Source organism: Heterocephalus glaber, unplaced genomic scaffold (assembly GCF_053883595.1).
Source record: "Heterocephalus glaber isolate CG9 unplaced genomic scaffold, H.glaber_assembly_v1.0 deba00000347, whole genome shotgun sequence".
Classification (NCBI taxonomy): domain Eukaryota; kingdom Metazoa; phylum Chordata; class Mammalia; order Rodentia; family Bathyergidae; genus Heterocephalus; species Heterocephalus glaber.
In genome coordinates this window covers 6,128,793-6,154,287 of record NW_028258143.1, presented here as the reverse complement: position 1 = coordinate 6,154,287, position 25,495 = coordinate 6,128,793, and the positions used below count along the sequence as shown (strand labels likewise).

Below are 25,495 nucleotides of genomic sequence, written 5' to 3'. Positions count from 1 at the left end.
TATATTACCAAAGCAGCTACTGAATCTTTGGATGCTTCTATTTTTTTCAGCTGAAAAATGTTATTGTGAAGATTAAATCCTATATCTGTAAGTGATTATTTTAACTACAAAATATTTTTGTTTTTATTTTCTAAAGTATAAATAGTTAAAAATTCTTAAGTTTTTTAAAAGACTTTCAACTACAATCATCTATGTAATACATTATTATAAAGATGCATATAGTAGACTTGACTCAGCTTTCCAACTCTTCCTAAAGCACTAATTTTTTAATACTAAATAACCAAGATAAAATTACCCTACTAAGGTAAACATAAAGAATTTATATTAGGAGTTGCCATTCACAAAAAAAACCCAAAACAATAATTTGGCTATCTTTCAAAAATAATCACTGCTGAGAAAATATTTAATGTCATACCTAATTAATAATGACAGTATTGAGTCTAAGTTGACTTTAAATCTCTTCCAAAAACAGGCTTTATTTTTCCATTTTTGGACCAATCAAACTCATTTTGGATATATTATTGTTACAATTAAATAAAATTTTTGATGTGAATATATGCCATAAACAAAGATGGTAAGGGCTGTGAATTAATGGAAAACATATATGGAACATTTTACAGCAATTTCCCACCACATTTAATTTAGTATTTGTAGAGTTACTTATATAGAAATACAGTTTACTTGCTTCATACTTGCTAAAGAACTAGTTTGGTACTGGTTTCATAAACAAGACATTGCAGCATCTTTGAAACAAGGACCTAACAATGAAATGTCTATGTGATTTCTATACTAAGAAAGAGAACAAATCAAATGGCCTTCAAGGCCCATTTAGCTCTGTAGATATTTCCTCTGGGGAAGAGGGCCAGCAGTGCAGCAGCAGTGGAATGGCCTTCAATTTTTCCTCCTACTATTAAACTTTTCCTGAAAACAAAACCAAACTTTGGCTTAGCTGAATTTTATAATCATAGTATAAGTGTAACCAATAACACATAAAAGTTGTATTTGAAGTCATTGTCACATTATGATTCAAATATTTAATAAAAATAGAAGATGCAATCTGTTGATTTTGTGTGATCTGAAACAAAGGTTGATATATGGCAGCTTATACACTGAATCTATCAATCAGTACGCTTAATGTGCCAACAAACTATTGGCCTTTTTAAAATTTGATACTTTTCTTCAAAAAAAATCTAGGCTCTAGTACTGTGAAAAGTAGGACAAGTCTTGAGCTGTCTACCTTGCAGGGTACCAACAACTGCCTGGATAGAAGTGAATTATATCACTAGTTCCCTATTATAAAAATAATACCATATAGTCATCTTTTTCTTGTTTATTTTTATGTGAAAACTATGTTATTCTTGTTTTGGTGTTTTGTTTTTCCTTTTTTTAGATTACTTTTTATTGCTTTTTCCCTAGCAATTTTTTTTTTCCTGGTGAGGTGGCGGACAAGTGCGAAGAAAATGGTAACTAAATTTCTTAGGTTTTAAAACTCTACTTCCCGGAAACTTTAAAAAATTTTATTTCACTGATCCCAATATCAATATTAATTTCATTATGTCAGGAAAATTTGTTTTCTTCTTTATGAATCCTTTTTATGGATATTTGTGAATAATACTGAATCTAATCATGCTTTTTTGCAATAGTTTCTTAGATCTTAGAGGCAAATTTATGGACCCTTTTTATGACATGAATTTGTTTGAATCAATCTCAGCTTTAGGTTCACTTACATTACTAATCCTTATTCTGGCTTTGTAAATTTCTATGTTTTATAACCTTTAATCTGTAAAGGTTACAGTCCACATTATTTTAGAAATGATCAGAGAATAAGTGAACAAATTAATAGAAGAGATGTTTGCAAAAGTGAAATTGTTCCTGGACAAGTTGTTTCTTCAGACTCTAGCACAGCTTCTCCAAAAAGGAAGAGAGGAGTAGAGATCACCTCCTCTTAAAACCTAAGCAACTTTGAAAAGCTTTGTGCAGAAACAGTGCAGTTGGTAGCCATTAGCAATAAGGCACAATATGGTTTTTTTAAACAGGGTAATCCCAATCTTCTTAATTTCCAAATTATAATTAAAGACCAGAAATTGTAAGGATTTGCTAAAGGAATCTTATAGCAGATTTTGCACTGTGGACACTTTTAACTATAAGCCTACTCTGGTAGCTTTTTATTACTTATCACTGAAAATTACTTGTGACCAGAAAGATGCAAGCAGACATTCTAAATGGAGAGACTATACTGCTATTGCCTGATTTTTTTTATTGATCTACTCGCTTTTGCTTTGCTTTGCTGAATATTAGTTTATCTATTTAGGCTTCATAAGTGAATTCACTCATTTTTTTTTCTTATTCTACATGAATATTTACTTATAAATTCAAATACAAGAGGGACAATCCCTTAAGGATTTTCTCTTTCTTTTTCTTAAGGTGTTCAAGTCTAAATTTCCATGTGCTGGTATCACCAGTTAAGAGACACCACAAATAAGCAAACTACCATAACTTAAAAATAAGTGTATAGTCTGGAGAAGGAAATTCAGTATGCCATTATGAATATCCAAATCCAAATGGAGAAAAATTCACTTAATCATGTTTATATGCATCTTATTAATGTACAAATCTTGGTTTTGGTTATATTATTCTTCCTGTCCTAGACTGTTTTCTTGTTTATATTTCACCCATTAATATCCATAATTTTCTTTTGTTTTTTCTCTCTTTCTTCCTTTCTTTCTTCCTTCCTTCCTTCCTTCCTTCCTTTCTTTCTTTCTTTCTTTCTTTCCTTCTTTCGTGGCACTAAGGATTGGACGCAGGGGTACTGCACCATTGAACTACATCTCCCAGTTGACCTTGAACTTGAAATCCTCCTGCTTTAGCCTCCAGGAGTGCTGGTATACAAGATTCTTCAAGAAAAAAACCCAAAATGATCTAGGACTGAGTCTCTTATTCTTCAGTTAAGAGAGTCCTAGAGATTTCATTGGTAGCCATTATGGAATTTATAACATTACAGATATCACTGCGATGCTTTGTGTTGATAGGTGATTTTTGTTTCCTTGTAGAGGAAACTTAGAGTTCTTAGGTTTTAAAGAAAACTTCAAAAATACGCCAAGACTAAATTTCTGAGTGTTTAACTCCTATTCTGGGTGCCTTATATAGATATGTAGTTCATATGGCATTCCATTCTGGTTAGGTTTCACATTGATTACAATGTATTGGGCTAAAACCGAGTGGAAAAAAGATCATCCATCCACTCCTTGGATTTTGATTAAAAATAAATAAATAAATATAAAAATGCTTATTGAGAACATACTATTTTATAGAAATTATTAATTTTCTACTCATACAGGTAATAGCAGAGATGTGATGTGCACTCATGTAATTAATTCCAAAGCCTGAACTCTTTATCATTATACCATTATTAATTTCTTGAGTTACCTTTCTCTTTTAAAAGTTCAAGAATGAAAATATAATTAGTTCATGTAATAATCAAAAAGAGTCTGGAAGCTCACTTTTTAAATATTTAAAGTACTTCTGTTCAGTCTATTGTTTTCCCAATAAAATTAACATTTATTTTATTGTGCTGTAAGGTCATAGTTAAATTTGGTCTTTTATGTAAAGATCAATAAATTCCAATTTGCATGAGACAGTCTAGCCTTCTTGGGCTTGTTTGTTTAATCAGTTGGCATCCATGAAAAAAAGAAAAATCCAAGGAATAAGAAAATTTGGATAATGAAACCCATGACCTAATTAAGAGATCCACAAAATTAATTCCATCATCTTTAAAGTTGGAATATTGACCTAAATGATTCCTATGTTCTCTTTCAACATGTATTTTTTTTATTTTTTGCAATGTGTTAGGCATTTTTCCATGCACAAGAATAGAGCAGGAAATAATATAGAGAAATTACTGGTCTCATAGATTTTATATGAGAATAGAAGATAGTATGTAGGCATTTAATTAATTATATAAGAAATAACTTAGATTAATCCACAGAGTAATAAGTGCTATGAATAAAATGGATCATAGTAATGTTATAGAGAGTATAACAGATTAATTGTATGGTTATAGTGCAGTAACAGACAAACAAAAAAAAATCTTTGTATCTTAATATAGAAATAATTTCATTATGAGCCACCTTACATAGTATTGCAGATTAGTGGGGAGGCTATTTCCATTGTGTTCATGTAAAGCTGACAGATGAATAACCATTTGGTGACAGTGTGTGTGTGTGTGTGTGTGTGTGTGTGTGTTACTGAGGATTGATCCCAGGGACTTCACTATATCTCCAGCCTTTTAAAAAATGTTTTGTTTTGACATAAATTATTACTAAGTTTCATAGTTTATGCTCAAACTTGCTACCCTCCTGACTCAGCTTCCCAGAGTGCTAGGATTACAGGCATGTGCCACCATGCTCAGCTAGTAACCACTTGAAACATTACAGCTGAGTGAAAAGAGAGAAGTCATTTGGGTGATTGCATATCAAGCCTGAAAGGAACATATGTACATCATTTTTATCACAAGTCATGACTGAATCACATAGATTATATGGTTATTATATTGGTCCAAGTCAATCAGAAAGGCCCCAGGAAGTGCAATCTTGCCATATGCTTCGAGAAGCAACTCACCTGATATGTGATGTGCATATCATTGATGACCACCATAAGGAATGACCTGAGTATAACCACATGTTGGAAAGAATGATTACAGAAGGTGGCATTTGAGATAAGTCCAAAATGAGGGGAACATAATAGTCATGAAAAAGCTAAGGCAAAGAGCATACTAGGCAGAGGGAACAGCAACTGCAAAGATCCAAAAGCAAGAAATAGCCTTGGTTTTCATTAAAAAAAAAAAAAAAAAAGAAGAAGAAGAAAATGGGAGTGGGTGAGCAAAATTTGATCTGAAAGGCAGGTAGGGGCAAATTCTTGTAGAGACTTGTTAGCAAACATAAGAAACTTAATGGGAAAATATTAATTGGGGATTTTGAAACGGGACTGATGGTGATGTAATTTAATTTACAATGTTGCTTTCTTTTGCTGCAATGTGGAAACAAATGGACACCATGTGTGGGAGCAGGGAGACCAGACAAATGACTTTTGCTGGAGTTTAGGTACAAAATAGAAAGCAAAGTTTCTGCCTTTGAAAAGATCATGGAATAGTGCATACACAGGTAAACAGGCAATGTATACAATTATAAAACCATGTCATAAGTATGGTAAGAGAGAGTGCCACAAGAAAACACAGAGAGCAAAATTAACCCAGACAAGATTCCATATATGGCAACTTATCACAGAAAATACAAAGAGTTTTGAGCCCTAATGAAAAGTGAGGCAGAAAGAATCTCAAATAGGATGGAAGATTTTCTGAAGTAAGTGAGAGGTATTTTTAGACATTTGTGTAGTATGGGAGAGGAGGGAGGGAGAAGAAGAAAGAAGATGTTCTGTAGGTAAGCAAGACCTGGACTTTGAAAATCCTTGTATGTTATGCTAAATGATTTATATTTAACCTGAGGAGCAACTGGGAATCATAGAAAGACATGCAGTTCAATTCTGGTTTGCTCTGGTGTGCAGTCCACATAGTCTAAATATACACAGTATATATGTAATTCATCTGTTTGAACATTTACACTAAAGTCAGATAGAGTAGTGCACACAAACCTACAGATACACATTTATACTTTGATGCTTTTCCTTCCCCTCTTCACCTCTCACTCCTTTATGATAAATTAAATATGCCACAAATGTATTTCTCAATATTCTCTTTAAGTCTTGATGGGTGTTCGTGATTAGGAATGTCAGAAAATGTTTTTAAAGCTAGAAAACATTTTTTAAAGTCATAGAATTTTATTTCTTCCTAAACTTCTTGCCTGGTAAAGCCAGTTTCTGTTAACAATAGTTGCTTTTCCTCTGGATAACGAGCTATGTTCCTCTAAGGACCATGTGTTGACCACTCGACTCTGAGTTCCAGGTTTGTGTGGTTCCCTGGAGCCCCAGTTCCCTGAGCTTCGGGGCTTGGCAGACGATCTATCTTTGTAATATGGCTTGTCCCAGAGGAGTGCTAAAATGATAACTATGTTAATATGTGTATGCTCATGCTGTTTTACTGTTATGTTTTCATGTTGCCGATGGTGGTTATATTTTTAACTAATGCAATTTTATTGTTTTTGCCTTAAAGCTTTTTAAACCAAGCATACAATTTGGGAAATCTAATAAATAAATAAAAAGCCCTGGAGGAAATGTGGCAACTGATGGTGGAATTTAACCCAATATTTAAATGAATTAACTGTGACTAAATATTTGTAGTTGGAACACTAGCAAATATACAGGAAGAATGTTTTCCTCCTAAAGTTAAAATAAGAAAATCAGGACTGTAAAAATTATACTTATACTATAGATATTTTTAGTCAGAATTGAGGTCTGTAAGAAGTTTTAAAACTCATCTGAGAGAATACCTAGTAACAAGTCAGCAAATACAATGGGTTATTTAAATTTTGAGAGCAGTCTAGGAGGGGAGATCCCTTTTAAAAAAATTGGTTTAATGCAGTTTATACCTTAAATTGTCTTTCATTATAGTGCTTTGAAGCATTAAAAAACCACAATGTATAGCATGAATACACAAATTCCTACATTTCATATAACTGCACGTCAGCCTCCAATCTATTTCTAGATTTTTAATGAATCATTATTAGTAATCCCTGCACCTATGGCAGCTATTTGGCCCATGTTTCTTTTCCAAATACCATTCCCCAGTCTTGACAGTGTGAGAAAACAGACTGGCAGTGCTTCTGTCATCAATAGCCTCATTCCACTTATGAACAGAATGGGGATGCAAACTTCCTTTTTCTGCTTGAAGGGAGTTCTTACCCTTAACGAGGGAAGGTTTCCCCTACCTTCTAGAAATCTTCAGGAGACTGGTGCTTACTAAACAAACACCTCTGTCTCTTAGATCTTGGGCTGCCTGCCTAGAGCCTCCAATGGGGTTGGTGGAGTGTACTGTCTTGCTCTTCTCCATGTAACATAAGAAAAATCTCCCATGGGATGCTGCCCACATGAGGATAGCATAATTTCTGCTGTGAACTAACAATAGTAACAAAACTAGCTCCTCCTTTTTAAAGCTTCTTGTTCTTATTCCAATGGACTTTGGTGACTATCTGCACGTCATCTGATTTGTCATGTCTCTTGGTTTAGTTTTCCTATTTCCTTGCCCTTCCTCTAAATTCCCAAGCACATTTAGGGCATAGATTTTTGTACTTTGCTCCCTATTCTTACAAACACACTTTAATCTCTTAGATGTACTCCTCCTGGAGATTATTCTACTAGGATGCTATGTAAAACCATTGAGAACATTTATTAGTAAATGGGATTTAGTGATAAATTGAGGGGAAAACAGATACTAGTCAAGTCTTTTGTTGTTATTGTTTTTGAGACAAAGTTTCACTATGTAGTCCAAGCTGGACTTGAATTCATTATGTAGCCCAGGCTGGTCTTGAACTCATAGCAATTCTCCTACCTCAGCCTCCAGAGTGCTGGGATTACAGGCCTGCACTACCACACCCAGCTAGAATTCAAGTCTTTATGTTTAGTGCTTGGGCCAGTTAGAAAACTTGAAAAGAATGAAATAAAATATAGATAGATAGATAGATAGATAGATAGATAGATAGATGCCTAAGCAAAAATGAAATCATTCTTAGTGTTAACACATAGACATGCAGACATACAAAAACCAAAATTTTCAACTCAGGGTAAGTAATATTTGCCTAGAAAGTTAAAGTATTATCGAAATAAAATCTACTCAAAAGATTGGCTTACTTCATTAAATTTTAGGTTTTGATATCTGAAACTCCACCATTAAGAATTGAAATAGCAACCAGTGTAGTACGCATGCCCTTAATCCCAGCACTCTGGGAGAATGTGGCAGTGGATCCAAAATTTGAACTACGTCTGGGCAATTTAGCAACTTAGCATGACTTTATCTCAATAAATAAATAAAAATAAAAGGGCTGGGAAGGTAGCTCAATTTAAAGACTCCAATACTACATACTCAAAAAAAAAATCTAAGTACAATGGGAATGATGAACTTCTAGAGGGTCAAAATGTAAGTGAACAGAATGTATTAATCTGTTGATATAACTATGCAAATTAGTTGAGAAATTTAATATTCCATCCATTGTTCAATTAAACAATTATATTAATGGGTATATTAGGTATCAAATATAAGTACAACAAAGTGAAATGTCTATATTTTATATTTGGAATTCACTATTTGGCTTACCAATATGCCTAGCCCCCAGTAGGCAAATATTTATTAGATAAAAAAGAAAAAGGTGATATTATTCAAATTTATTTTAAAAATTAGTGTAGAATATTGTTATAGAGAAAGAAACTTCATAAACATTTACATATGAGGAAGGGACAGAAAATAATAAAGTTTCTTAATGGTTTATCCCATCTTACTTTGGCCCATTTTGACTCCTTATTGTATTCTGAATTTGCACTATATATTAGGTCTTCTAAAAAGAAAGTATAGGGTTATTTAAGATTATTGCTCCTTTAGAATGAACATCTTCGTGTGTTCACAATGAAGGGTCAACGAGCTATAAAATGTAGATCAATTCCAGCTCACCACCTATTTTTGTAAACAAGGTTTTACTGGAAAGTAGCAACACTTATTTGTTGATATAATGTCTTTGCTTTCATGCTGGTGTATCAGTACTGAGTCATTGTCATCAGAAAAGACTAAAATATTTCCTATTGGGCTTTTTTATAATATGAATTGTATTTTATTTCATTATGTTCCCCCCTCAAACCCTCTCCCCTCCCTATGTACAGAAGCTTTGTTTCCATTTTTTCCTCCTATTTTCACTTTTTTTGTCCCTTCCTTTCTTTCTCATTCCCTCCCTTGTTCCCTTTCTCATTTGAACACTTTCTTATAGAGTGGGAAAACAATTTTACCAGCTATTCAGATAAAGGACTGTTATGCAGAATATATTAAGAACTTAAAAAAAGAAAAAACAAACAAAAAACTCCAAGTTTAAAGATTCAATGCAAAAATGGGGATCTGAAATAAAAAGACATTTTTCAGATGAAGAATTAGAGATGGCAAATAAATATATGAAAAAATGTCCAACATCACTGATCACTGGTGAAATGCAAATTAAAATAATGCTGAGATTCCACCGCACTCCAGAAAGAATGGCTGCTATCATGAAATCAACCTATTGGGCTTTTTAAAGAAAATATTTTAAAGAAACTCTGTGCTCTAAACTGTTCTAAATTCTGTGTTACTCACAGATTGTCCTATTCACAGGTAAACAGAACAAAAATAAGAACAAAAATACTCTGTCATGAACTATTCCGGTACCAGTGAACATGCCTCACCATGAAGATTGTGATAGTTTAAATGGATGAATTTAAGAGCTAGTTATTTCTGGAAAAGTTTTGAATGCAGATAATGACAATTTTTCCAGTGGGAAGAGCATGCAGTCATAAATACCAATGTAGGATTCAAGTAAATAGTCTAAGAGAAAGTGAGTGAAATGGTCATCGGAGCACAGGAATATAATATCTAAGTGACAATGGAGTTAAAACTTTATATAAATAAGGAAACAGATGTTGACAGTTCAAATAGTCTCTCAAAGGAATCTAAATTCAAAGGAATCTAAATATCAACTCTCAAGAAAAGGTAATATTATCACTGATAATTTTGTTACTCTCACAAAAGCATGAACATTACTCAACATTTGAGAGGTGGATTATTTTATAAAGTATCCATTTCCCTTGTATTTTGTTTATTTTCTGCCAAATATCTGAAGTCCTACTATTTTGACAGTCATTAATGACAATGTGAGAGTTTGTTTATTGGAAGACAGAAATTAATGGACTCCTGATACTATCATCATTATTATTTTTATATCTGTTAAAAGAGATGACAAATCTAGAGTCTTCATTAAAAGTAAATTTTTCTCTTACCTATGGATTTCAATGGTTATCTGTTACAAAAAGAGATTAATATCCATATGCATAATTATTCCCTTAATAGGAAAGCTAAGTTTATCTAGGAATAAGTATGGCTTCATTTGTAACCAATTTTCTATACAGTAAAGATGAGGATAATTGCCTTCTTTTTCTTACTTTATGAGGCTTTTTCTAATTTTCTTTTACAAATTACATTTATCTGATTCTTTTGAATTTTCCTGATAAGCACATTGTTAGAAACATTACAGAGTCTGAAAACAGGATATGTGTTATTAATTGATTGCAAATCCTTCAGTTTCCTTTGTGCTTGATGTAAGTTGTTTATAGTATTAAGGCTTAAATGAACTTTAGAGAGCTATTTTGTTCTGAAAAACAAAAAGAGGCTTCCTATGGATAAAATCCATTAATAATTAACATTGTTTTGATATCTCAGTATTAACATTTTCTAAAGTCAATATGTGAAAGAATAAAATTAAGCTAGACAATTTCTATTTCATTGAAAATAGATATTATACTTCTGTACAATTATACTGAACTTAAATTTGCATTTAACTCTATTTTGTAAGGAAACAATCAAGCTTCATTAAGAGTGAATAGTTAAACATTAGATCAGAAACATATGTGACTTTGCTCAGTCCATAAATTAATTAATTCCCCTGAGTTCAAACTGAATCCTTACTCTTTAATTATGAGAATTAACAGCAGTTTTTGTTCATATGTTTGTTTTTAAGAAAAAAAAAAACAATTTGAGAATTCTAGGAAGATGGTGGTGAAGGAAACAAGAGAAATCAGAAATATCTGTGCCCATCTAGACAATTGCACCGGCAGAATCAGATGTAACTATTTTGGAACTCTACAGTCAATTGAGAACTTGAAATCTGTAGAGTAAGTAAACCATAGTTTCTTTTGATCAATTTCAGATTTTGACACAATAACAGCAATGAATCCTCCAAGGCCTACACCTGTGGTAAACAATCATGCATGTATATCTGGACCAGCTTCAAACACAGCTTGCGTGTTCCATTTTGGGCACAGAGGACTTGTCCTACAAATATTGGTGGATCTTCACTTTTATAGGTGATTGCTGTCACTAGTCTAAGAGGTTCACACGAACAGGTAGTGGCCATTTATCACTTTTTCTGTTGTTGCCAGTCCAACATATATGCAGCCCAAGTGACTGCTAAAAGATTTAAAGTGTGAGTTCCCCCTTTTTACATGTCTTTGTTCTTCTTTTTTTCTCTTTTTTGAAGTCAGTAACTACCAGGAGATCAAAATTCAAACATTTTCAAACAAGGACATCAAAATTGACACCTGGAAAAATTAAAAAGCTACCACACATATCCAGCAAAAAATACAGGGTAAGAAACAAATCTGAGAAGAATTTAAATTCTTACTTTAGATTGACTTTTGACAACTGAAAAATCACGCAATAAAAAACTAAACAGACAAACAAAAAGCACCTAGTGGGTTGGGAAGAATCTCATTTCCAGTTACCACATTATTCGATTTAAAATTTCAGTTTTCAACAACAGCTCACATAGTATATAAAGAAACAAGAGTGTGGCCTATTAAAACGAATAAAATAAAGCAACAGAAACTTGCCCCAACAAAGACCTAATGTTAGATATATGAGACAAAGGCTTTCAATGAATTGTCTTAAAAAAATGCAAAAAACTGTAGGGAGACAGGGACAAAGTCAAGAAAATGAGCAAACTAAAAATAGTTAATAAAGAGATGGACACCAAAAGAAGAAACAAGAAAGTCTATAGTTGAAAAATACAATAATTGAGAAAAGCTCATCTGAGAAATTCAAATTTAATTTGTGTATTAAAATAGAAGAAAAAACTCTGTAAGCAAGTAAATAAAACAAGAGAAATATAAGATGTAAGAACAGAAAGGAAATGATTGAAGAAAAAGAAACAACATAAAGGACCTGTTAGACACCATCAAGAGAATAAACATATTGGCCAGGGATTTAGTTCAGTGGCATCCTGCCTGCCTTGCAAGCACAAGGTACTGAGTTCGATCACCAGTACAACAAAACAAAACAGAACAAACATACATTTCCCAAAAGGAGAAGAGAGATGCAGATGGGGAGAACATTTAAAGAAAACAATGGGTGGAAACTTTCCAAATTTGATGAAAGACATAAATATCCACATCCAAGAAAATCAACAAACTTCAAGTAGAAGGAATTTACTGACCTGTATTGAGACACATTGTAAACAGAATATCAAATGCCAAAGCCAAAGAAAATTTTGAAAGCAGCAAGACAGAAGAAACTCATCATATAGAAAAGATCTTCAATCAGACTATTAGTATGTTTCTCATTAGAAACTTGAAGGTCAAAATGTAATGTGGGATTATATATTAAAAAGTATTAGCAAAAAGAGAAACCCTGTCAACTAAGATATTATATCTGATAAAAATTACCTTCCAAAATCAGAAAGAAATTTAAAAACTTGAAGAAAAATAGAAACAAAGGGAAGTCACTCCTACTAGAACTAATATAGAAAAACAAAATCAAGACAGTCCTTTAGATTGAAACAAAAAAGCACTGGCACTGAACGCTGCATGAAGTAATAAAGACAACAGTAACAGTAAATATGTAGGCAATTATAAAGTCTGATATTTCAGCAGTGGGTTGTAACTGAATTTCATAGTTTCTATGTGATTTAAGGGCTTAATACATTTTGAACACAACAATTTTAAAAGCTAGTATTACAATAACTTAACTTTGGTTTATAATTTCATATTTTGTTATGTATATACAGTAATTTAAAATGATGCACATAAAAGTATTATTTTATGTTTTAGGCATACAGTGTTTAAGCATGCAATTTTGTGGCATGGATAACAGAAAGAAGTAGGGCAGATATACAATGAGGAAGAGTATTTGAATGTTATTAAGTATAAATACTATGAGCGCAATTCATAGTTTTATGACAGTAACTACAGGAGGTTAAGAATATTATCCATAATAACCACAAAGAGAATAGATACAGAATGTAAGCAAAAGGAAATGATAAATGAATTTCAACATTTTATCACAAAAAATGTCAACCAAACACAAATGCAGAAAATTGAGGGGATAAAATGGATACAATGTATATAGAAAACAAATGGCAAAATGGCTGTAATAACACATTATTCAGTCTTAATAATGAAGGAAATATGGACACATGCTACAATATGAATGGATCTTGCAACATAATGCTAAGTAAAATCAATCATTTACAAAAAGATGAATGCGTATCATTCTGCTTATAAGGTACAAGTACTTCAAAACATTGATACAGAAAATAGAATCCTGATTTCCAAGGCTTGAAAGGAAGAAATGGGAAGTTATTGTTTAAGAGATAAAGTTTTGGTTTTGTAGAATGGAAAGATTGTTAGAGACGAGTAGGTAATGATGCTTGTACAGCCATATGAATGTACTAAATACCACTAAAACACACATTTATAACAGTTAAGACAATCAATTTTGTGTTATAAGTATTTCATCATAATAAGAAAGAAAAAAAATGAATGGAAGTATCTTCAGAATAGTTTTATGAAGGAAAAACAAACAAAACAGATGCCTGAGTGTGGTTGTGCACAGAATTTTTTTGGTATTTTGTTCTTTATATGTCAAGAACTACATTGTACTGTAAAGACCCAATAGTTTAGCTGAGATGAGATCTAACATAGATTGGAAGCCAAAAGATGTTGGTTTAATTCTATTCTATACATCCTAAACATATAGCCTAAATTTTCAGCTACTAATTAGGTTTTGATAGCTGTACTTCTCTGAGTGTATTCAAGCTTCATTTGTAAGACAGTGAGCTCTTCTTGTTTTGTAGTACTGTCAGAACTTGTTTAATTTTCCACAAACTACTTAGTATGATCATATGAATGCAAAATCTCCTCTGAAAATGTCTGGATGGTTCAAAGGCCTCAGGCTCAGTATTTATAACACAGAACATTATCAGCTCCTTCCAGAAAGCAGCATAATAGTCTTTGTTGTCATCATGTATCCATAAGGAGAGGATTTTATCTAGCTGAGCCCTTTTTCTCATGTACATAGTACAACAACTGAACCAAACGATCTTTTAATCTTCTTCCAGTATAGTGAATTTTCTGGTTCTATGAACTGAAGCTTTTTATGACAAACATGTTCTTTTGGTGGCTGAAGAAACTGTCGAGAAATGTCCATTACTATTCCAAAGAAAAGTTCCAGAATCTACTTTATCAAGGTGATACAAAGAAGGAGAACAGAATTTTTATTAAAAAAGAACGATGCATAGACTTACTGTGACTATTTAATATAATAGCCTCAGTCACTTCTAGTGACAAAGAACAGTGTCCTTTGTAAAATTTCATTACAATGACTTGTAATAAGTAAAAAAGTCTTTAATTTGTATCTTTGAGTGAAACTGAGTATGCAATTCAGAGCAAGGTAGTAATTACTTGGGTATAAAGGCTACTTCATATAAACCTAGAAAACAATTATACTCCATAGTGACAAAAATAGATATTGAATATAGGAGTAAGAAACAGCTAACTTTTATATGGAACTTCATCTGTGTAACCCTGGACAAGTAGTTGAACTTTTCTCCATAACAGTTACTGTGAAGATTAAATATGGTAAGAATTATAAAGTACCTCACAAATAGTGTGTCACCAACATATGTTAACTCCCTATCCTTCCCCTATCTTATCACTGATGATATTTTCTCATTGGCACATAATGCAAAATAATAGATCCATCTAAAAATATTTAAAATTTATTACCAGTAGAACAGAAAAAGAACTGAAATAAAAGAAACAGTAACATGAGATAAGGGAGATATTTTATGCTTTTTTTTCATCTCATTGAACTCAGAGCTGGAATTGTCAATATTTATTTGATAAATAAAAATGATAACAATATATTATGAAAATACACTTCAATTGATCCATACACTTAGTTTTGAACTATATAAAAATGAACTCATAGATTACTAGCTGTGAAAGACAGAACCAAGAAGGGATGGATTTTAACAGTGTAATCAAATTTTGTGGTCAGGAAATAAACTTTCATTCAACAATTACTCAATGTGTGTTAAATAGTGTGTTTCACTGTGAAAGTATAAAGATAAGGTGAGATTATCCTAGTTTATTTCTTAAATCTAGAACAACAAAATAGCAAGGGAAGTGGATGATTGAACAAAAGAATGAATGAGGACATACACCAAAAGAATGGTGGAAGTTTCCAAAGTAGGAACTGAAATAAATAGTTGAAGTAGATGAATATGAGCCTATGTGAGGATATATGTAAATAGTATTATATATATAACTATCTCACAGATTTTGAAACTTGTTAGATTAGTCACAGTAAATCACAATTGAAGGTCATATAAATAGAAGATCATATATATTCAAGCATCATTCATGTTGTTCACTTAGCAAATCAGGCAGGAAATATTTCAGGCAAACAGAACTTTCTAAAAATAGTAACAATAAACCAGGGACAGATGTCATCTCAAAGTATAGAATACAAATATTTTAGGAATATTTTAATTGTTTTTAGGAAAAATTACATTTAGGCAAAATCTAGCTTGCAAAAAACCTGTTCCTTTCTCTATAGAGTCTGTGTTACATTATTTGGTATATATTTTACAACAATTTCTGAATGTAATTTATTTAGAGGAAGAGCTATCTAAAGGTATTGAACAATTTGCATATCTTTATATTAGAAATGCCTTATTCCAAGTAGGAATATAGCTGATATTTCATAAAAAAAAGCATGCACGGAAATTTATATAATTCATATAAATTAAACTGACAGCAATAAGATCAAATTAATTTTATATATTTGGTATTTTAGAAATTATATCCACAATCTCCTTAATTTTCTAATGTAGCTAAAGAGCTAATAACTTGTAAAAAACACTGAACTTTGATTTTAACTTTATTCTTTACAGATGAAGCCATCTTTCCCTAAGAACTCAATAACTATAAATAATGTACAAACCAAAGGATTCAGAAACAAAAGTAAATCAGAAGTAAATTAATAACAAATAGGCATTGGAACTCAGGATGGAATCACTGTGTTGTGGGTGGTCTTTCTTGGTACGCTTTGCATGCTTGTGGTCTTTTTCTCTTTCTCTGACCCCTTCCCTCTCTTTCTGTGTCTCTCTGTGTATAAGAGTGACTGTATAAAAATATAGTGCTTTTTGAAGACACTGAATCTTCTTCACCTTACTAGAAAGTTCAAAAATGAGTGAAAAGAATAACATATTAAAAGGGAATGAGATGGATATCTATCAATATCTTAAGGACTATACATTCCAGTTTCCCATATATTAATCACGGAGATGATAAAAAGCTTATCATCACTGTGGAAATATTTCCTTTCTCAAAATGGCATCAGAGAGAATATGAACTGATTAGGAATTTTCTGAGATGGAGATTATACATGGAATGTTCCATTTACTGGTTTCTCTTGCTCCTTTCTGCTTAAAAATTAGTTCAAGAATATTTTTATCCATTGAAAACAGCATGAGTTGAGAGAAACCACACCATATGCTTTGCTTACTCAGGCAGTGTAAACCAAAGTGCTGAGCAATTATATGGTGGATTTGATTAATTTTGACAGGCTGTCTAAGACTCAAGCCAGAATCCCCTGTTCTTTCTTGCAAAGCAGGTTTTGGGAACAAATTATATGACTAATTACATCAAATTTCTACTTTACATTGGGAATAGCCTCACAAATCCTGCATGTGCAAATGACTTTCCTGATCAGCTTTACTAATTCTATGTGTCATCATTATTCTATAACTTCTTTATCAGAATACATAATCAAAATAATGATGGGTAAATTTATTTAAATTCTTATTTAAATTGAAATTTTCTGGATTGCTATACTTAAGCCAATCCAGAATGTTAACTTTTCTCAATTCCTATACATTGTATTTACCATGTAAAATGTTTGATTAAGGAACCTAGTAACATTTATAATATGATAAAAAAGTAACTGTGTAAGAATTTGCCCTCATCCTTTGTTATTCTTTGCTATAGATTATCTGGATTCTTTGTTATAGATTAGTGTTTTATCATAATGATATAAGGAATATATGGCATCCTATTGATAATATGTCCTTGACAGCAATTTATAACTAAAATTGAGGTGCTTTAAATAAGATCCTTAACATAAATTGCCACTGCTTCTATAATAATCCAACCTGAAAAATAATCTATTGCAAAGAGCCTACAAGGGGGTATACCATTCACTATGGACACTCATAATGCTGAAACAATCTTCTCAAAACTTCCTAATGTGAAATAGCTATTATTTAGAGATAAATACAAATAGAAGAAAGGGAAGGGATCTTATTTATGAGATGAAAATAAATTAACTTCGGGGCAGTTTATCTTTCACAACAAAGTATGGGGCACTGCCAGCAGGTCACAGGTGTATACCCTATGAGGAGCCTAAAAGGCATCTGTGAGGAGAGGAAAATACAGTCTAAGGTGTAATGTAGTACTGGATGTCAATCACCCTCCAAAATAATATTACAAACATTTTGAAAAGGAATAATTCTTTGCATACATTTCGGTTTTTCCATGCCAGATTAATCACAAGCAAAAATTCACATAGACTCATGGAACAACTAAATTGAGAAAGAACACAAGAATGAAATAAAGATTAAAAGGAGAGAGTGAAATGGGATAGAAAGAAAAGAAAGGAGGATATTATTGGATTCTATAATGTAAAAGACACATAATGTTAAATAATAGCTTTATCTATAACTCATAATGCTTTAGATTCAAGGCAAAATAGAATTAAATTATATTTATGTCAAATATTATGTTATCACAAAGCCTTCTTGATCATTTTCCGTTTTCATGACAATTCTTATTATTTTCACTTCCCAGAAAAGACATCTTTGTGGAAACCATTAAACATGGGGACTTATATTTCATTCTTTCATAGCTCCGGGTCACTTTTTAACTATATGTATTTGGATCATTGATATTACTGTTGTAATCCAGAACACAGGTAGAACAAAACTCAAACACTATTTGTTTTAGTGAATCATTTAGAAAGTTGACACATAAGCCAAGTCTATTCCTTTATAATTGAAAGGTATGTATATAATATCCTGTGTGTGTGTGTGTGTGTGTGTGTGTGTGTGTAGAGACAGAGAAAGACTGAGAGAAAAAAAGGAATTCATGTAAGAGAAAATATTTTAGAAACTGTTCATTGTATAGATTGTCAAATATTTGTAGATGACATACACTTCTCCTAGAGAAGAAGAAAATTCAGCTTCTTATGATCATAGAGTGTATAAGTTCCTCATTCCATCACATTAAAAATACACTTAATTTTTAGTCCATTTGTCTAGTAGATATTTAAACTAAACAGGGACCATTTTTTCCTTTTATCTACCCCTTAGTATGCCACAAATATTTGTAGAATAATGTAAAAAATGGAAAATTCTTTCAATTTCTTAGCAGAAGAAATTTCTGTTAAGTATCCATTATATGATTGATTGAGAAGATAATGGTTTTTTTCTACAATTATTTCCAGTATGATTTCCAATATGTTATTCCCCAAGGTTGATTAAACTTTGCACAGTAATATATGACAAGATTAGTGTCTGCCTCATCACAGATAGGCTGAGAACAATGGTTATCATCTCTTTCCTGTTGGCCAGCAAGTGAATCAGGGGAAGTGTGCTTCTGTTTAATAAGGGATTGTTTCAAATTTTAAGGAAACAAATTTGAGGTGGAAAAAAAAGAAAAATTATCCCTGTCTTGTTTTTTCCTTCTTTTTTGGATGGCCCTTTGGTTTGTAGAAGGTTAAGCAAAGATCACATAAAATGTGATCAATGTATAAGTGAGTATTGAGATGAGAAACCTGAGAAAAGAAAGTAAACAGTGAATACATATAACATATATATATAAATAAATTATTTCACACAGTTCGTCATGTGTACTTTGAATTTGATGAGCAATTAAGTTTTTACAAAATGGTTCACTTTGAAGTGCTCTAAACATATATGAACATGGAATGAGGTTCCATGCATGTACAAAATCACTAACCTTCTTTGGTGCAGTTGGCTTGGGTTTCATCACTGAAGTCTCCACAGTCATTGTCACCATCACAGGCCCAATGGCCAGGGATGCATCTGCCACTGGAACATCTGAACTGACTGTCAAAGCACGAGTGCACACAGCCCAGCTCATCACTCCCATCCCCACAGTCATCATCTGGGAAGAAGCAGCAGTGTCAGGTAGTAAAATCTGATCGGGGAAGACTATTTTTTTCTTTATAAAATATCTAGCTTTTATTTCTCTGCATAGAGTTTGCTTTTGTTTCGAAACAATATTTCCCAGGCATATTGAGAAAATTATTTTCAGCTTTATACCATTGTTTCTTTTTCTCTTCTGGTTCAGTATCTACTCCTAAATTGAGGCAAAGTATGAACAAAGAGCAAAATAAAAGATGGACAGAAGAAAACAAAGGGGATAGATCTTTTGCAAATGTCAGGGTCAAGGAGACCAAGAGTTAGGGGAGAAGGGGAGAAAAAGGAGAAGTAAGAAGAATTAAGATGGACCAAATACCCATAATGAATGCAAACTTTATATATCATAAACATAAAATAAGAACAATAATAAAAACAAGAATGTCAATGTGAAAGGGTAAAAGACAGGAGTGAGGAGAGTGAAAAGGGAAGGAGATTGAGAATAGAAATAAGCTGTGTGATATACATGTATCTACTCCCTAAGAGAAATATAACCTTCACATAGCACCACTGTACTAATAAAATACAAATTTTAAAAAGAAAAAATAAAATAAGAGGGACAAATCACAGGCTTTGGATATTGAAGCTTTACTTGTTTCACTTAGAAATAACTAATGACTGAATACATCTATACCAGATGAAAGAAAAGGTCAATGGCCATTTAGGAATTTCATGAAATGACATAAACAGTGATATAATCATTGTGGAAAAATATTATTCAAACCTACAATCCCTATTCTCCATAATGTATAGTAATATCTTCCATTTGGTCTCTTCTTCGTTCTCTAACATGAAGATTTTACTCTACACTCCTTCAATAATAACTACCTACTATGCCTGTATTTCTACTTGGAAATTGTTGCACACTATCATTGGAAGTGATTTATATTCTTTATTAAAAACAATTGCAGGAGAGAGGAATATGAAAAGAAAATAGTTTAATATAAAGTAACTGATTGGAAATGCATTGACTCATATATGATTCATTTAGCTGTATTTGGAATAATTTAGTATAACAATACATCTGAGTATGAGAAAAACACCACTTGTACATAAAAGGCAAGGTGTCAGAGTTGAAACCATCTAGATAATTCCGTAATACTTATATAAATGCTTTAGTGCATCTCAGTTATCCAGGTCATTTTCTTAATTGCCCCTTTTACTTTATGCTTGTAGACTTAAACCATGTCCAACATAATATTTGAAAAGAAATTTTTTCATAGCCCCATGGAGCAAATACTGAACTCCATCGTCCTTAACAATAATCCTCATTGATGTTTTCCTCACCACTTGTCTTAACCATTTTTCTTGCCTCTGCAACTTTCTTTTACAAACTATCTATGAAGGAATCCAAGCAGCCCAAACAGCCACCCCCTAATCAAATCTGTGGAGGATATATATTTGATACTTGCCAGAATCACAGTGCCATTTGCTGCTAATGCATCTTCCACTTTTGCATACAAATTGAGTCAGTGGCTCACAAGTTGGGAATTCTATGAAGGATAAAATAATATTCAATAGAAAACATGTTATTAATTTTGCTTGACTTAATTTGCATCTCATTTACTAATGTGATCAGAACTGTTTCCTGTTTGCTACAAAGGCACTGAGGAAATGGTAGGTAAAAGGATATAGTGACAGGAAATTATTGAGGACATAGGATACTCATATTTTTAATATCTTTTAAATAAGTGCTTTCCAATGACTGGAGAGCTGGGAGAATCACTTAATGAAGAATTAGATTCATTACCCTTTGGGGAAAAACGAATACAATTCAAATTTATGCACAGGATGGCTCAACTTTCACACAGTAACAGCGGATAAAGTTTTATACTCAGGTGTGCAATGTGTTGTGTTTATGGTTCAATAGAAAAAGCCCTCTCTGAACACGAAGAGGCAAAATAAGACAGTTGGATCGAACACTGGGCTCTGAGACATGTCAACATCATAAGGTGAAAGCAAAAATAAATCAACTCAAAATCATTTTAGTCGGTACTGAATAGTTACAAAAACTTTGTAGTCTATAATTCTGAGTCTTAAATAAAACACAAAAACATTTTTAAAAAGCAAGAATTAAACTTAAAAATGAAATTTTATACAATGAAATAAAAAACACCCTTTCTGTCTTTTAGATAAACAACAAAAGGCATAGAAGTAGCATAGCAAAAGACTTTTAAGAGATATCCAAGTTATTAGTAAATCCAGAAGACAATATTGTCATAAGATTCAAAATCAACATTGATTTTTTTAAGTGTAATAGTTACCATAGAAATATATAATTGCAGAAGAGATCATCCAAAAGTTTTGAGTAACTTACCAGTAGTTACCAGTACAATATTTTATTCACCCTATTTCATATAAGGTGAAAGTAATTCACCTAAAGTTTTAAGAATTGCTTGACCTCGCAGATATCAAACTAATAAGCCTAGAATCATAAATCTTCACATACCTGAGTTCATTTAATAGACATTAAGGAAATAAACAAAAGGGTAACTTTTATCAATTCATTGATATAAAAACAAAAGAAACAGGTAAGAAACATTATTCCTCTGACAGCTGAAACCAAAGACATTTTGTAGCAAGTTTTTGCTGTATTCTCTTTAAGATAATTCCCCTAGAGATGTAGAATATATGTAATAGAAGGGAGCATATTTTCAAATTATATTTTTGTAAATTGTCTTGGGATTAGCTAAAATAGCTTATGGCTAAACTAGCTGGAATTCAGTGTCCAAACTCTGAACCAATATATTCATCCAATATCAATCTATACATCTACATTCTGCTTATCTATTACCTATGCACATATTCATCTGTAGTTTCAATTATTGAATTTTGTACTCTAGTTTATTTTGGAAAACTACATAAAAAACAAAAATATTTTGCAGTTTAAAAAATTGGAACAATTGATCATGTCCAAGCATTTTAGTCCAAAGGCAACTGACACTCAGAAAATGTTAGGCTTGTCTGATATTATAGGCATTATCTTGAGGAATGACAAATCTTACAATTCAGTTTTCAACATCCTCATTTTTTCTTCTTTCTACCATACTCTAATTCAAATTTCTTCTCTTATTTTCACTTATAATGCATAAATGTATCTAAACTGCTATTTTAGTATAACCTATATTTAAGTTTATATTAAATATAAAGGCTAAACATTTTCAAAAATATTTATTACGCAGAGTAATACTTCTCTATGTTAATCAGAAATGTGACTCAAAATACATCCATTATTGCACATCTGGTTCATAAATTGTCCAAAACTAACTTTACATAATTGTATAATTGTGGATATTACTATCATTTATAAAGTTTTAGATCTTATTTTAAAATTGTTTAACAGTATCAACTTTGTATTTACTTTCATAAGGCAGATTGTACCAAGATTAACCTAAATATTTTTGTCACACAGAGCTATATCTAAGCAACTCTTTTTAAGAGTTTCAGGACTTTATATAGTAATTCCAGTGGTGGTTCTGTTAAAAATTAAGCTACAGAGCACCTTCTTAGTACTTCGGTTAATGGAACTTTCTAGAAGGATTTTTATTTTTATTTTAAAGTTGTTATTATTATTATTATTATTATTGTTATTATTATTGTGGTAGTTGTGGTGGTGGTGGTGGTGGTGGTTTTGGTACTGGGGATTAATTCAAAACCTTTCACATCATGCTACATCTCCAGTCCTTTTTTATTTTTTATTTTTCATTTCTAGACAGGGTCTTAATAATTTGCCAAGTTCCTCAGGCTGGACTCAAACTTGCAATTTTCCTGTCTCAGCCTCTCAGAGTGCTAGAATCACAGGACTGCATCACCACAATGGATAAACTAGGATTTTTTTCAATCCTATAAAGTAATTATTTTAATTTTATTTTTTGTACATGTTTGCAGTATATAATGATTATCTTCATAGTGTGGAGTTGGTCCACGTACATGACACATTTTAATTCTTTTTACATCTCCTTCCTTCCTTCCTCCATTTCCTTCCTTTTCTTGATCCCTTCCCATACGCAAAAGATTTATTTTCCTGTTTCCTTTTATCTATCTTTTACTTTGTACTTTAATTTATTTATACTTTGTGTTTCTCATCCAAGAAAAACCATGCATATTTAAACTTCTGTGTCTGATTTATTTCAGTTAACATTGTGGTCTTAAAGTACATCCATTTTTCTACAAATGAATCAAATATATCCTGCTTTATAGCAGACTAGTACTCCATTGTGTAAAAATACATTTTTTATCCATTCATCTAGTGATAGACATATAGGTTTCTTCCAAGACTTAGCTAGTATGAATTGTGCTGCTACAAAAATGAGTATGCATATTGTCATTAAATCTTTCCCTAAAAAGGGAATAGCTGAGTCACGTGGGGTTTCTATTTTTAGATTTTTTAGTAATCTCCATACTGATTTCCATAGTGGTTGTTCTAGCTTACATCTCCACCAACAATGTAAATGGGTTGTTTTTTCGCTGAAACCTTGCCAGTATTTGCTATTGATTTCTTGTTGATAGCTGTTCTTTCTGTAGTAAGATAAAATCTCAGTGTTATTTTAATTTACATTTTCTAATGGTTGAAGATGTTGAATATGTTTTTCATGCAATCATTGGCCATTTTTACTTCTTCTGAGGAGTGTCTATTCATTCCATTTGCACATTTGTTTCAACAGTCTCTTATTTTGAGGGCTGTGTGGGTTTTTTTTGTTTTAGTTTTTATATATTCTCAATATTATTCCTCGATCCAAAATACAGTTGGCAAAATTATTTCCCATTCTATAGGTTGTCTCTTCAATCTGTTAATTATTTCCTTTGCTGTAAAGAAGCTTTTAAATTTGATATGTTCTCATTTGTTGACTATTGATGATAATATTTCTTATACAATTGGTGTCCTGTTGAGGCATTCCTTGCCCATACATATGTTTTCAAGAGTTTTACCTATTTTTTCTTCTCGCAGATTATTTTTGTTTTAATATTTGGATCCTGGATCCATTTTGATTTTAGTTTAGTACATTGTGAAATATTCAGTCTTCTGCATGTGTAGAGCCAAAGTTTTCGGCACCATTTGTGAAAGAAGCTATCTTTCTTCAAGCATGGTTTTGGCACCCTTGTCAAAGATCTGTCTAACTGAATATGCCTGAGGTTGTTTCTGCATCCTTTGTTTTATTTCACTGATTAACAGGTCTTTGCCCGGTCAGTACCATGCTACCTTCATCACTATAATCTTGTAATATAAATTGAAATCTGAGATTACGATGCTTCTTGCTTTGTTCTATTTGCTGTTGCTATTCTGGGTCTCTTCTGGTTCCATATAAATTTTAGGACAGTTTTCTATAAAGCTGTGAGGAATACTGTGGGTATTTTGCTTGGGATTGCAATAAATCTATACATTAGTTTTGGAATTGTGTCCATTGTGACAACATTCTGCTTATCTAGAAACTGGTGGTGACTTTCTATCTTCTGATGTCCTATTTAATCCCCCTTTTCACAATACTGTGGTTATCATTGTAAAGGACTTTCATTTCCTTGGCTAGGTTAATTCCTAAGCATTTAATTTTTCTTAATAATATTGTCAATACTATAGTTTTCCTAATTTCTTTTTGTATGGGTTCATTATTAGAACACAGAAACATTTGTGGCTTTTGAGTGTTGATTTTGTATCCACATATACTGCAAATTTGATTACTGATTCTAGAGTCTTGGACAGAGTTTTTGGGTCTTTTATGTAAATGATCATGGCAACTGTATGTAAAGAAAGTTTGAATTTTTCTTTTCCTATATGTATCACACTTATTTCTTTCTTTTACCTGATTGGTCCCCCTAATGTTCAAGTACTATACTGACCAAGAGTGGTAGTAGTGAACATCCTTGTCTTTTTCCTGATTTTGGAGAAAAAGCTTTAAATTTTCCCTTAATTTAATAAGATATTGCCTGTTGCCTTGTCACAAATAGCTTCTATCACATTGAGATAAAGTCTTGCAATACCTACTTTCTTATGGTTTTATCATGTATGGATGCTGAATTTTGTCAAAGGCAATGCTTTTTTTAAATAATGTTTTGTTTTATTTATTTATTTATTTATATTTTTACTGGTATGTGGTTGTAGTACATATTGACTACATTCATTACTGGGAGTTGGCACATGTAGATGTCATTTCCTTATTTTTAATGCCTTCTCATGACCTCCTCTCTCTTCCTTTCCCTGCATCTCTTGAACTTTTTCATTCATATATAATATACTATACATAAATAATATAATATAATATACA

The 25,495-nt window shown here is 31.9% G+C and overlaps 1 protein-coding gene across 11 annotated transcripts in view; it reads right to left on the bottom strand.

Moving 5' to 3' along the window:
• Positions 1-25,495, bottom strand: part of Lrp1b (LDL receptor related protein 1B) — a 1,848,437-nt gene that overhangs the window by 704,234 nt on the left and 1,118,708 nt on the right. For all 11 annotated transcript variants that reach the window (XR_015445151.1, XM_087195526.1, XM_087195530.1 and 8 more), the window contains 2 exons: positions 20,648-20,728; positions 19,033-19,200 (listed from right to left, as the gene is read on the bottom strand). Coding sequence is in view for 10 of the 11 variants with exons in the window: in XM_087195526.1 (XP_087051652.1) it covers positions 19,033-19,200; positions 20,648-20,728 (249 nt within the window). In the remaining variant the exon portion in view is untranslated. The remainder of the gene's footprint in view (positions 1-19,032; positions 19,201-20,647; positions 20,729-25,495) is intronic.